The sequence below is a fragment of the Colletotrichum siamense genome (assembly GCF_013390195.1).
Source record: "Colletotrichum siamense strain Cg363 chromosome Unknown KSG_Cg363_contig01, whole genome shotgun sequence".
NCBI lineage: Eukaryota > Fungi > Ascomycota > Sordariomycetes > Glomerellales > Glomerellaceae > Colletotrichum > Colletotrichum siamense.
This window is the reverse complement of record NW_023501014.1, coordinates 4926533-4940295: the sequence shown is the minus strand read 5'-3', so window position 1 is coordinate 4940295 and position 13763 is coordinate 4926533. Positions and strand designations below refer to the sequence as shown.

The 13763-nt window shown below is 56.2% G+C and overlaps 5 protein-coding genes across 5 annotated transcripts; 2 read left to right on the top strand and 3 right to left on the bottom strand.

The window, feature by feature from the left end:
• Positions 1-1586: 1586 nt before the first annotated feature.
• Positions 1587-3284, top strand: CGCS363_v001232 (Carboxypeptidase Y-like protein A; the record flags this gene model as incomplete). Its single annotated transcript, XM_036633081.1, has 2 exons — positions 1587-2067; positions 2128-3284. 2 exons carry the CDS (start codon positions 1587-1589, stop codon positions 3282-3284), a joined length of 1638 nt encoding a protein of 545 aa, XP_036501671.1.
• A 604-nt stretch (positions 3285-3888) lies between these two features.
• Positions 3889-4845, top strand: sdo1 (Ribosome maturation protein sdo1; the record flags this gene model as incomplete). Its single annotated transcript, XM_036633080.1, has 1 exon — positions 3889-4845. One exon carries the CDS (start codon positions 3889-3891, stop codon positions 4843-4845), a length of 957 nt encoding a protein of 318 aa, XP_036501672.1.
• Positions 4846-5709: 864 nt separating this feature from the next.
• RPS18 (40S ribosomal protein S18) lies at positions 5710-6473 on the bottom strand (the record flags this gene model as incomplete). Its single annotated transcript, XM_036633079.1, has 4 exons — positions 5710-6026; positions 6125-6223; positions 6351-6380; positions 6449-6473. The coding sequence occupies 4 exons, from the start codon at positions 6471-6473 to the stop codon at positions 5710-5712; spliced, it is 471 nt and encodes a 156-aa protein (XP_036501354.1).
• Positions 6474-7303: 830 nt separating this feature from the next.
• On the bottom strand, positions 7304-8904 carry CGCS363_v001229 (uncharacterized protein; the record flags this gene model as incomplete). The annotated part of the gene is made up of 3 exons (XM_036633078.1): positions 7304-8386; positions 8452-8792; positions 8847-8904. The coding sequence occupies 3 exons, from the start codon at positions 8902-8904 to the stop codon at positions 7304-7306; spliced, it is 1482 nt and encodes a 493-aa protein (XP_036502648.1).
• Positions 8905-10309: 1405 nt separating this feature from the next.
• Positions 10310-12673, bottom strand: CAS1 (putative O-acetyltransferase CAS1; the record flags this gene model as incomplete). The annotated part of the gene is made up of 1 exon (XM_036633077.1): positions 10310-12673. The coding sequence occupies one exon, from the start codon at positions 12671-12673 to the stop codon at positions 10310-10312; it is 2364 nt and encodes a 787-aa protein (XP_036502649.1).
• Between the last annotated feature and the right edge of the window lie 1090 nt (positions 12674-13763).

Sequence of the window (13763 nt, the reverse complement as noted above, 5' to 3'; positions counted from 1 at the left end):
AATGGCTAGGAATGGCCGAACGTCCGCGGTAGACGAATACAAACTCTGACCAGTTCCGCGAGGCCGCTCATAAATGGATCATCGTCTTCGGGGAGACAGAACCTAGTATCACAAAGCGACCACTAGGAAGGGACTGATGACACTTGACCCCCAGGCTTGGCAGCCGGTACCGCTTTTAGGCCTGGGGCGACATGGGTGACGTCGACAGGCGCCCACCCGTGTTGAATGGCGGTCACGAATGAACGATCCGGGGTAATTTGCGGCGGTTCTACGATGCAGAGCAGGGGGTGTCGGAGTCTGCTCTGGATGCTAGGGCAAAAGATCAGGCAGATGGCGGTGATGGGCATTGAATGACTAAGGCTACGAAACAAGTCGGTCTGACAGACGGGTTGGCCGTAGAGGTTCGCGGTCAACCGAGCGGTCACGCGTCTCGGAGGGTGTCTGACGTTGACTGACGTGGGTTAACCGGCCATTCGATGCTGCCATGGTGATTCGTAACCTGCGATTTAGCAGATAGCACAGAGCAATCCAGATATTTTCTTCACACCTCGAACCCGGAAATACGATACCAAACAAAGTGCGAGTAGATTTGATTGCAAGCAGCGAACGCCCCTCGTCCCTTTTGCACTGCATCTTGAGCACCAGCTCCAACGGCTCTCAGCAGGCTCGTGACCAGAGCCGGGGGCGGTGCAGGGCAGCGTCTGTGCCTGAGAATCCCCCCATGATACCGCCGCGAATCGGAATGCGGGATGCGCTTATCAGGAAGACATATGTGGGCCGCCGCAGCAAAAGCGCCCAGGTTCTGTGCCTGTCCTGTACCTGGCATGACGCAGACGAACCGAAGGGGGGCAGGGTGAACGAGACGTCGGCCGTCGGCGCGCGGGAGCCTTGGTACCTCAGCAGCCATGGAAGTCGAGACACACGCAAGCCCGGCACTAACAGGCACACAGCTCACGGCACAGCGCGACGTGTTAGTGAGTCTGCAACAGGCAGGTTCTCTTTTTAGCGTCCGAGTCGCGGGGATCAGGTGGGCGCTACCCTGTACGAAGTACACGCATCCCCGACTATCGTTTGGGCAACGCTTGGCTCGAGCCAGTCGTTGCTCAGCTTCCGAAGCTCTCCACAGCAACAGACCAACAGTGCGCGCTGAGCTGTTTGCTGCTGCTGCTGTCACGGCTACTGCTGGCTTCGGTTGTAGCTGTAGCTGCTGCTGCGACGGCAGGCCCAGCAGCCAGCACACCCCAGCCCACCTATTGGTGACATTGGGAGCTGCCCTCCCTACCTGCACGCTGCCGTCTACGGCAAGAGGGTTCCTCCAGGTCCCCAGCATGAGCATCCACTAGCACCCAGTCAACCCGCGCCCACCTCGTCATGTTTCATTACGTCCGCGAGCTTCCTGCCTGTGACCCGACAGCCATACTTACTCCGAGCTCCCTCCTCCCCATCGCCCAATCTTCCCTTCTTCAACACCATCCTCTCCCACCCTCCCCCTTTCGCATCAGAGCTATCATTCATCAGCATCATCTCGATACAACCCATCAACGCCAGCGATAGTTCCATTCCCGAGCTAATTGCCTGCCCACACCATGAGGTTCTCAACCTCCGCCCTCGTGCTCGGCGCCGCCTCCACCGCGGTCGCCCTGGACCAGCACGTCCTTGGTGGCAACGACAGTCCCTTCGACTCCATCAAGACTACCGGCGAGAACTGGTTGTCGGCTTTCGAGGACAAGTTTGGCAAGATGACCTCTGAAGCCAAGGCCGTCTGGGACGAAATCACTCTCCTCGCTCCCGACGCTGTCGAGGCCTTCAAGAAGAACGCCATTCCCTCCAAGCCCAAGCCCCACCGCCGCAAGGCTGATAAGCATTGGGATCACGTCGTCAAGGGCGCTGACCTTGAGAGCATGTGGGTTGAGAAGAATGGCGAGAAGCACCGCAAGGTTGGGGGTCCTCTCAAGAACTTCAACCTGCGCGCCAAGAAGGTCGACCCCTCCGCTCTCGGCGTAGACAAGGTCAAGCAGTACAGCGGTTACCTCGATGACGAGGAGAACGACAAGCATCTCTTCTACTGTGAGTAGCCATCATTTGGAACCCTGCATCATCTTATCGAATCAACTAACAACTATGTAGGGTTCTTCGAGTCCCGCAACGACCCCAAGAACGACCCCGTTGTTCTGTGGCTCAACGGTGGCCCTGGCTGCTCTTCCCTCACCGGTCTGTTCATGGAGCTCGGCCCTGCTTCTATCGACAAGAAACTCAAGGTTGTCAACAACGAGTGGTCGTGGAACAACAACGCCTCAGTCATCTTCCTTGACCAGCCCGTCAACGTCGGCTACTCCTACTCTGGCTCTTCCGTCTCCAACACGGTCGCTGCTGGCAAGGATGTCTACGCCCTGCTCTCCCTCTTCTTCCACGAATTCCCCGAGTACGCCAAGCAGGACTTCCACATTGCTGGCGAGTCATATGCCGGCCACTACATCCCCGTCTTCGCCTCTGAGATTCTCTCTCACGAGGACCGCAACATCAACCTGAAGAGCGTCCTGATTGGCAACGGTCTTACTGACGGCCTGACCCAGTACGAATACTACCGCCCCATGGCTTGCGGAGAGGGTGGCTACCCTGCCGTTCTGGACCAGGGCGAGTGTCAGGCCATGGACAACGCTCTTCCCCGCTGCCAGAGCCTGATCAACAACTGCTACGATTCTGGCAGCGTCTGGTCTTGCGTCCCCGCCAGCATCTACTGCAACAACGCCCTCATCGGCCCTTACCAGCGCACCGGACAGAACGTCTACGACATCCGTGGCAAGTGCGAGGACAGCAGCAACCTGTGCTACTCTGCTCTTGGCTGGATCGCCGACTACCTGAACCAAGATTCCGTCAAGGAGGCCCTCGGTGCCGAGGTCGACAGCTACGACAGCTGCAACTTTGACATCAACCGCAACTTCCTCTTCGCTGGCGACTGGTTCCAGCCCTTCCACCGCGTTGTTCCCAAGCTTCTCGAGAAGATCCCCGTCCTCATCTACGCTGGTGATGCTGACTACATCTGCAACTGGCTCGGCAACCGTGCCTGGACCGAGGCTCTCGAGTGGCCCGGTCAGAAGTCGTTCAACAAGGCCGAGGTCAAGGGCCTCCACGTTGGCAAGGGCGAGGAATACGGCAAGGTCAAGTCCAGCGGCAACTTTACCTTCATGCAGCTCTACGGTGCTGGCCACATGGTCCCCATGGACCAGCCCGAGGCTTCCTCAGACTTCTTCAACCGCTGGTTGGGCGGTGAGTGGAGCGCTTAAGCGTGCTCATTGTAACGATGTGTATGAACGAAAGAATGATTCGTGTGGATGGATTGTCGCAGTGTCCGTTTGTATTGGATCGTTGTAGACTGGGCATTGGAGTATATTAATACCAGAGACCCAGTCGTCTCGTTTGGGTGGGCGCCAGTGTCAGCCCGGCGCGGTAGATCTTAGGTACGCTGCTAGAATATGACTCTTTTCACGTAAACATAATCGCAATCTTGTTATCAAGTGATATCTCAAGCCATTTATGGTCGCGTTCCATCCGATTTGACTTAGATTCGGGGATGAGTCGACATGATGGTATTAGTCACCGCGGCGGCGTATGTCCAAGCAGGTGCGGTACCCGCAAAACAACGTCAGATCAACCCGCCCAGGTACCAGCCTACAGATATTTCACCGCCCGCTGCCCCTCCTCGCAGCTGCTGTACAACCAACTACCCCGCCAAAACTTTTCGGGCGAGAACTTCTTGCAAACAACGACGACGACGAACCGTTCGATTTTCTCACTTGAATAGTGCAGACTACTACACACAAGCCCCCAAACCTTGTATCGATCGCAAAACAAACGCAAACGCCACTGCCGAAGCAGTAAACCGCCACGATGTCGTCGCGAATCAACCAACCGTCGAACCAGATCAAGCTGACCAACGTGTCCATGGTGCGGCTCAAAAAGGGCAAGAAGCGCTTCGAGATCGCGTGCTACAAGAATAAGGTGATGGAGTGGCGCTCCGGCGTCGAGACAGACCTCGACAACGTTCTCCAGATCCCCAACGTCTTCCTCAACGTGTCCAAGGGCCAGACGGCGCCGAAAGAGGACCTCGAGAAGGCGTTTGGCAAGGGCAAGTCCACCGATGACATCGTCCTGGAGATCCTGAAGAAGGGGGAGATGCAGGTCGGCGGCAAAGAGCGCGCGGAGCAGCTCGAGAGGGTGCACAACGAGGTCATCGGCATCGTGGCCAGCAGGCTCGTGGACCCGCGGACGAAGAGGATTTACACGACCGGCATGATAGAGAAGGCGCTGGACATGCTGTCGTCGGCGGCGCACTCTGCTGCAGAGGATGCGGCCGGCGCGGGAAAGAAGGGCGGCAGCAGCGCGGTGAACAGTGGCGCCGGAACGCCTGCGGGCGGGGAGGAGGGGGAGGCGAAGCCAAGGGAGAAGAGCGTGCCGCACTGGACGGGCGTGGTGACGACCAAGTCGGCGAAGAGCCAGGCGCTGGAGGCGATGAAGGCGCTGATCGCGGCGCAGCCGATCCCCGTGCAGAGGGCGCGGATGAGGCTGAGGGTGACGTGTGCGACGAGCGTGCTGAAGCAGGCCGTCAAGTCGGCGGCGCCCAAGAGTGGCGAGGACGGGGAGCAGGCCAAGGCGGGGACCGTCAAGGACCGAATCCTAGGTTTCGTGGAGCAGGTCGAGAGCCAGGACGTGCTGGGCAGCGAGTGGGAGGTCGTGGGCTTTGTCGAGCCGGGTGCGTTCAAGGGGCTGGGTGACTTTATCTCGAGCGAGACGAGGGGACAGGGACGGGTTGAGGTGTTGGATATGGCTGTTATCCATGAAGACTAGAGATGAGGGAGTCGAGGGGAAGTAAAAGGGAAGAGAGAAAGACATGGCATGATACCCCCTAGATCGAGGGTTTGTTCTTAATGATACGAATATGGCATAATGGTCTTAACGTTTAGCACGCTTCACGTTGCGATGCTGCTTGCTGCCTGTGATGGGGTCATGCTGAAGTACCAACGTATGCTACGATGAGGAGTTTGCCATTATCCACACACTGCTCTGGGAGCTATAGCCTTCACCATAGAGCCCTGGGGAGAGAGTCCGAGATCAGCAAGTTCATATGCTGAGGCAGCACCCTCAACGACGTCAAGGCCGTCAGGGGGCAGCCGGATACCTCCATCACCGGCATCGTACAGACCGCCGAAGGATAATACCCACACGGCGGCAGCAGCTCCGCGCGCTTGGATGTCGCACATGTCCAAAATGGCAGACAGTTGATATGTCACTAAAAGGTCCACCATAAAATCCGGAATACGGAAACCCAAGCGCAGATTCAGAGAATGGCATGTCACAAGTTTATACGATCCTGGCATGTTGAACAACAAATCAATTCCCATTTTTAGACACCAGTAGTCACATCACAAGGAACCAAAAGTCAACTTTTTTGAAAGCCTTTTTGTTTCTTGGTATGATGGAGACTCTTCCGTTGTTTGTTCACGTTATCTGAATAGCAATCCCCTCCTCAGCCGGTGGTGGTAATGCCCCAGAGAATGAATCATCATCATTTTGTTGTAGATGGATGTTGTCGCCAAGAGACAAAGAGAGAAAAACCAAGCCCGATAACACGCCGGCCGCCTTAATGTTTGTTGGTCCCCAGCCGCAACACCACCCAAACCCTCGTCAGAGTCGTCATGACGAGCGATACGTTTAGCCACCCTTCTTCTTGGAGACACCGACGGTACGGCCGCGGCGACCGGTGGTCTTGGTGTGCTGACCACGGACACGGAGGCCCCAGTAGTGACGGAGACCACGGTGGGCGCGGATCTTCTTGAGGCGCTCGAGATCGTCGCGGAGCTTGGAGGCGACACCGTTGGCGAGGATCTGGCTGTCCTTGCCGTCGACGATATCGCGCTGTCTGTTGAGGAACCACGCGGGGATCTTGTACTGGGTGGGGTTCTGGATGATGGTGACGATACGCTCGAGCTCTTCCGAGGTGAGCTCACCGGCGCGCTTGTTCAGGTCGACTGTTGGGGCGAAGTCAGCATCTCTGGCGACTCTCTCTCGGTTTTCTCCTCCTCAGAAGCAACAGATTGCCTCTACTCGGGATCGTGGGGAAACGTACCATCGGCCTTCTTGCACACAATGTTGGAGTAACGACGGCCGACACCACCAATCTTGGTGAGGGCGTACATGACCTTCTCCTGGCCACGAACGTTGGTGTCTGTGAAAAGCGCACGTTAGCCTCTCGTGTCCATCATTACTCGAAATTCGGAGTGTTTGTCGTCGCGTGGAATCGTCAAATGCGTGTGTAGGTGTGTGTGTGTGTTGGGAGAAAGGTTAAAACGTACTCAGAAGACGAAGGATGAACTGGAAGTTCGCTGTGACGAGACTGTTAGCCGATTGCGCTCTCCTCCATAACTGTATCGTTTCGCGGGTGGTAACGCACTCTTCTCCCCCGAGACGAGCGACATGCTGGGCAACTGTCGAGATGGTTGCTCCTAGGTGTCGGGTGTTGATGGTTGACGACGAAGTCGGGATACAGACAAGCAATGATAGAGTTGGAGGTGCGCTTCGGGTGTGGGAAATTTCTGGCGTGGCGTGGGCCTCGCTAGGGTAGGGTCACGTGCAAGGCCGACGCACCTTTTTTTTTTTCCTCGCTTGACCACCTCCCTCGCAGTCTCTGCCACGAAAAGAGTCGTCCGTCGTTGGTCCATTGCCCCTGCTGAAACCCCACTATGGGTCTGAGGGGCAGTCTTTGTTGTATTTGATTGGCTGTTCCTACCCGCTGTTCTCGGCCAGTCTAACATCGAGCACTGTGAAGTCCATTAAATTGACGGCCCCATGGAAAAGGACCCTTGGTGCTTTTCAGAGTGCCATTGCAAGTGTGAATGAGCCTGGGTATTTTGTGTCATTTACTGGTCTATGGTCTACTGCCGAAATTCTACTATGACCTGCAATTAGTTCCTGTCGCGTCACCACTGCAGCATCAACCGAGAATTGTCAAGACATCAAGGCAGGCACTCATATGCGGTCGGTAGGTAGGTGTTACAGTTTCATTCAGTATAATGCCATAGCACAAGCACAAGAAACTCTTGCGACTCTGATACAATCCCCCCTCATTAAACATTTACATAAACCATAGAGCCACGAGAGGGATATATGTTTGAAGTTTCGAATGTGTATTGCTCTCCTTTTCTGTCATCTCCACATTCCTCCCGTTGGATATCCCGACCCAGCAGCCCAACCCAAACTCCCCGTCCCCAACTCCGTCGTACGTCGTGCACTATCAAATCCCATTTCCCTATGCTGCCGGGGCCGGAGCCGGGGCCACAGTTGGTGGATTAGCGGGCGCCTGATTCGCCCCGTCGAGAACGGCCGCAGGGGGTTGCGCCGCAGGCTGAGCAGCTGGTGCTGGAGCTCCTCCCGGGCTCGATCCCACGATTACCACACCTGATCCCGAGCTTCCCTGAGGCGGCGGTGGGGAAGCAGCAGCAGGTTGCGCTTGGTTAGCCCCGGCGAGAACCGCGGCGGCATCAGTTGGGGGTGCTGGCGCGGCGGCTGGCTGGCCCTGGTTTGCGCCGACGGCAATGGCACCAAGAGATCCTCCCTGGGCTGGAGGAGCCGCAGCAGCTGGAGGAGGAGCGGCAGCCGGAGGAGCGACGGCAGGAGGAGCGACAGCAGGAGGAGCGACAGCAGGAGGAGCGGCCACAGCCGGCTGGTTGGCACCAACGGCAATGGCACCCAGAGGCTGTCCCTGCACCTGTCCGGCGTTGTTAAAGATGCCCAGACCCGAGAGACCCGCAAGCTGTGCGGCAGCGATCTGCTGGAACGAGGAGAAGATGTTCAAAGCAGCTCCAGCGAGTGCCGGATTGCCGGCAGCAGCATTGGCGGCCGTCGAGGCGCAGTCTGTTAGGAAAGTAGCCGCGTTGGAAACGAAGAGACCGGCCTGATTCGGCAGAATGATGGCGGCGGGGTCCGGAACGGACGCGGCCAGCTGAGGAGCTTGCGTGCCCGCGGGGAGGATGATGCTCTGACCGACTTGTCCAAACGGAGCGGCCTGGTCGAAGGCAGCAAGCTTGAGGGTGGTGTCGCTTTCGTCGGCTCCTGGAGTGGGAGCGGCGGCGGCTTGGACACCGTCGATGTTGTTTGACACGGCATCAGAGGCAGAGTCGAGTGCCACGCGGGCTGCCCCGAAAGTGTCGGATTGCGAAGATGCCGCCTGTTGCGTTGAGATGTCCATAGGTGTCGGGTCGTTAACCATTACCAAGGCTTGCTGTCCCGGCTTGCCATTGTCGGCGAGGAGCTGGTTCACGAGGTATCGCTTGTTCTGTCCTCCACCTTGGCGGTTGTCAACGACGCCTGTGACGGTCACAATGATGGTGTTCTGGTTGCAGTCTTAGCACAGGACCAACTTGGAATAACAGATGCAGGACACCAGGAGAAACTCACCGCTTGGGGGAACTGCGCCTTGAAGTGGTTGATGCGAATGTTGTCCTTGACAGCCTGCAGTTGCGTCGCAAGAGCAAGCTGGGATTGTACCAGCAACGCCAATTCCCTCTCATTCTGGCGCTGGAGCTGGTTGATCTTGTCGAGGTTCTCCTGCACGACGATGATGTTGGGCTTGATGATGTTTTGTATAATCGTCACGTCTCCGTTGTTCTTGTTATTGTTGTTGTTGTTCTTTCCATTATTGTTATTCTTGTTGTTCTTATTTTGGTCCTTGTTCTGGTCCTGCTTTTGCGCGTCCTTGTCTGCGGCTTTGGCGTCTTGCGCGGGTGCAGTTGCTGGGGCTGTCGAGGCAAGTCAGTACCTTGTCCAGCCATCATGTCGCACTTGAGACCTACCAGCAGCAGCAAGTGAGCTGAAGACCGCAAGGCCAGTGAGAAGATGTTTCAGTTGCATTTTGAGTCTCGTCACACCAAAGATTAGAATTTAAAAGAAAGGACAGGTATGATGCCAGGCACAGCCAAATGCAAATCGATTACGCATAGAGAATAGAATGAAGGTATTAGGCGACCTCTAGGGCTCACCGAGAGAAAGAAACGGTCGTGGAAAGTAAATGCGAGGCCAAGAGATCTACTCCTGTGAAGTAAATCCTATGATCTCTCACGATCCGCTGCGATGGGGTGCGAATTCGGAGCCTCGTCTTTAAGTACAAGCCTTCGACCACTCCACGAAAATCCGCCCTCTGTCGATGAATCCCTCCTGCCGCCGGGAGCAGCGTTTCCCGTCGTCCACCGCGGAATGCCTGAACGAAGCGAGGACATCGCAGGGGATGGACAGACGATCTGGTGGACATCGTCTCGTCACCAGCCCCGGCCCTAGTCTTCGGAGGTTAAAGCACACGGGACAGCATGATTTTAGAGGGGCATTCGAGGCGCAAAGAGGCATCTCGAGCCCTGAGACAAGGAGAAGGGTCCTTTGGGGGAGGGGTAAAAGAGGGCACCAGCCTGTCTGCCGAACTATGCTTCTCGTGAGTCCTGCCATCCAACCTTGACAGGCTCTGACGTGCCGTCTCAACCGCCAGGTACACAGCTGTCAACGGGGCATCATCCCATCGACGACAGGACGAGTTTCGGGATCGAGCCGCCAATCACGTTGGCCAAATGACCCCAGCCACTTTCGCGACCCACGCGAAACGGTAGGGCGGAAGAGCCTCATCCGGGCCCTCTGTCATCGGGGCTTTTCCATCTCCTGGTCTTAAGAGTCAGGAGTCGGGAAGCGCGCCGTATTGTAAAATCTGGCAAGTCGTCGCGAAAATGCCGGTGATAATCATTGCGCATCTTGGTCGGTTGATGCTCGGCATGTCGATTGCCAAGGGGATCATTGCTGGGATTTGCGTTGGCAAAGGTGCGCTCTCACGTTGAAACGTAACACAGAGCGAAATTTCAAGTCGAGTGCGGCTTTTGAAGCTAGGAAAAGGGGCTTAAAACTAAAGTTTTCATTTGAGTTAAGCTCAAGCCGATGCTGATGCCAAGATGGGGCAGAAAACGACTCTGTTCCGCCTGAACCGATGGCAGCTTGGCTTTCGGAGGATGTCGAAGCTTGTTTTCCTTCAACTAGATGGCGGTTTGGCTGTGCGCAGATGGAGCACACCCGAAACACCGACGGGAGCCCCTAACCCCTGTTCTTGTTTAGTAACGCAGCAACTACAATGCAACTGACGAATTTGCAGGGATCGTGTGTCAATCGCGATTCCGTGGCGTGTTACCTCGTGTAAGCGTTATTGTAATTAAGTATCTATCGTATGGTGAACTGGGACTCGTGGGCTTTCAGCCCCAGCTCGCAAGTCGTCATGCCATTCTCGTCAAGTTCCGTAAATCGCGTTTCCTAACCACAGCACCGCCAACAATCCCACAACCCGAAGCTTCAATGCGCCGTTCGAAACAGATGTGCCGCTCTGCTTCGCACTCCCAGCCGCCTTCTCTGCTGCTTTGTCGTCTGCCACTGCGGGCTGCCACGGAATAGGACTCTTCTTACCGTCCTTAACGGGTCGACCCAAAGTGACGTCCTCAGATTCCTCCTGGTTCTCAGTACCTGTCAAGCTGCAGGCAATTCGTCGGGTGGCACTGTGGCTCTTAGCGCAAGCCCAGAGGAATATAGCTGCGATTATCACTACTTCGAGCGACCTCGGGAGGTAGCCCGGGCGCCCGATTCTTAACACCCCGGCGCCATCGCTGGCTAACCAGATGTGGTGGTGAAGAACGTACGCCTCGAGGGACAACCGTCCAAGAGTTGCACCCAGTGGAACGTGAAGTTCACGCAGTGCTTTGAAGGAGTTACGTGTGATAACTGCTGACAGGACAAACCAGGGACTGGTGTATGGGTGAAAAGCGTTGTAGGAGTCGTTGTTGTGGTAGACGTCCGCCGCAAATGCTAGGATGATGAATACGACGAGATAGGCAATCGCAAAGCATATCATTATCGGCTTCACCGGTATCGCGTCTCTCTCGGGATACGCGATCTCCAAAATCCCACGATCAAAGGCGTCGTTGGCTCTTTCGAATGGCGCGCGAGCGTTGATGCCATGCTGACGGCGGCGAAGAACGGAAACCCGGTGTGCAGCTGCAGCTGTGAGTATGCCAAAGTACGGCACAAAACGATTCAACGCGAAATGCGACCGCAGCATATCCACGTTCCAATGAATGCCGCTGGTTGACTTAAGAATTCTCAAAAACGTCTCCGGGAGGTGTGTGCTTCGGACCAGGAAGGTCGTGCAGGTTGCGAAGACCACAATCTTGACGAAGAAGGCGACAGGGTTGTTGTTGAGTGTTTTGAAACAAGCCAGCGATGCAAATGTTACTCCGAACCAAAACGTCATGAGCGGCGCCGAGTAGATGATCCATTCGCTAGACGTCGCCAGGCCTAAAATGCAGCTGAGAAGGTTGAGCCGGACCAGCACATACGTTGCCCGTCTTAATGAGAAGTCCTCTGTACGAAGAAAGTAGCTTGTGTGGCCATAGCAGGACAGAAAGATGTAAGTCGCCACTAGGAACTTGTGCACCTTGTACATCGCGAGTGACTCGGATGCTGCGTGGTAGTTGTACAGCAGAATGAACGCCTGCATCCAGCCCTTCCACTCGTCGGTTTGTTCACGGGACAGAAATGAAGTCGTCGCGAGACCTTTTGCGGAAGACAGAACAGGCGGTCTTGACCGCAGGGAGAGACCTGCGAGAATTGCCAGACCAATGACAGGCAAGATGAAGTCGGGTACGTCGAAATGCTTATCATGCTTGATCAAGAGGTGAGTGCGGTCGGCGAGCAGGCAGTAAACAGCAATGGCGACGAGGGTGGCTGCGGCAAGCAGAGAGTCCATGACCTGCGACGTGCGAGCGGAAGGGAACGCGTCCTGTCTCCGGTCCAGAAATAGGATAGGCAGCGCTAGAATACTGAGTCCAAGAAGCAGGACCTGAACCCTTGACAGGGACGGGTAGGGGGCGCAACAAGTAATCTGGTTTGCGTATCCATTTCTGACCAATCCAGAATTGCAGTGAGCGTTCAAAATAACGTCGAGTTTCCGCTCGGCCACAATGTCTACAGCATGCAGCCCATCGTCAAGGAGAGCATCGTCGTGGCTAACCAGCATTGCATTGTAGCTCTGAATGACATGTGTTCGTTCCGCCGGCTCAAAATTGTCCAGATTCCAGTTCATGGCGTCTATCTTCTCGGGCGTGATTGTTCTTGCCCGGGACGTCAATAGCTTGTCATACGCTGGGATAGGCACGGGTGCGACAAGCACATGGTTGGAGAGCTCTTCGAATGCCGACTGCGACTTGCTCTTGGGCAGCACCACCAAGTGATCAAAATCACGATGCAGGTACGGCATCAGGTTGTTGATGCCTTCTCTGAAGAGCTCCAAGTACCGATCACCGCCCTGGCGAGCCGCCCAGAGACCTGGTGTACCAACAACAATAAGGGCGGCCGAGTCTTTGCCCTCCTCGCGGACGAGTTTCTCGTAATCTGCAGAGCCAGGACGTTCCCGGAATCGAGCCAATTGGCTGAAAAGGGCGGTGGAGTTGAGCCATGGGTCCCAGATGAATTCGAGCTTCACACCCTCAACGTCCTTGGCAAGGTTCAGGTGCTTGTTCTTGGAAACGGCAAAGTCGAGGATGGCTTTCTCGGCGACGTGATGATCCAACCGGGTCATGGCAGCGAAGTAGATCTGGCGCATGGTCGAATCGCCGGCAATCACTAGGTGACGGTCCCTCAAGCAGCTCGACATATCTTCACGGGACAGCTCGCGCATGCGACAGTCTTCGGGCTCCCATCTCTTGAAGACATCTCTCGGCAGGTTTGAGTCTTGACTAGAGCGCCATCTCCCACTCGAGAGCAGGCTATCGCACCTGTAAGGATCGTGTTGGCCTGTGGTTCGTATCAGCTCGTATTATTTTGAAGTTGGGGGGGGGGGGGAGACGGGGGAGCAGGTAGGGGGCTTGCAGAATCCATACCGAATACAAAATACTGATAGACAACACAAAGAATCAAGATAACGAGGGAGAGGCGTGGTAAAATCTTTAGGAGAAGCGGCGAGCTCCCTGCGGAGGCGGCCAGCCTTTGGATGCGGAGCATCGCAGGCTAGGAGAGAGGAAAAAGGAACCACGGGAGGCGCGACGTGAATCAATGTTCCGACTGGTGGTAGCGGCGGCGGTCGTGGTCGGCGGGAAACGGCATTCTCTTCCGTTTAGTGTCGTAAAAGGTTTCCCGGGCCGCTGCCTCGGTGCGGCGCTGCGAAGAAGGACGGGACGGCAACGGAGGGACACACTCGCACGCGCTCTCTCTATCTCTCCCTTACACACACGATCGCGCGTGTCTCTCTCGTGAGGAGGATGTGAGAAGAGGCGGGAGGGAAACGGTTGAAAGGATCAGACGTGGTGAGTTACCCCCTCCTCCAGGCGCGAATGCGAGACCGCGGCTGCCATTTCCCTTATAATGCCAACAAGCCATAGGCTGCAGAAGCCAAGAAACGGGCGGATGACAGGGCTGGCGCTGCCAAGAGTCCGCTACGGAAAGAGACCCGTCCATGGTCTTGGGATCTCATTCCTCAGCGAGCCAGTCTAGAGGATGGTGGGAAGCTCTCAGGCGCAACGGGGAAGGGATGCGCCTTCAGGCTTAGGGGGCCGCATTGGCAATGAGGATTACGGATACGCAGAGGGAGGGTGGGCGTCACCGTCAGCGCCTGCACCCATTCGCCTACGATGGCAGGTGCGGTTGGCGAGATGGAGGATCCGAGATAACAGGCCAGAAAGCGAAAATGCCCTCCA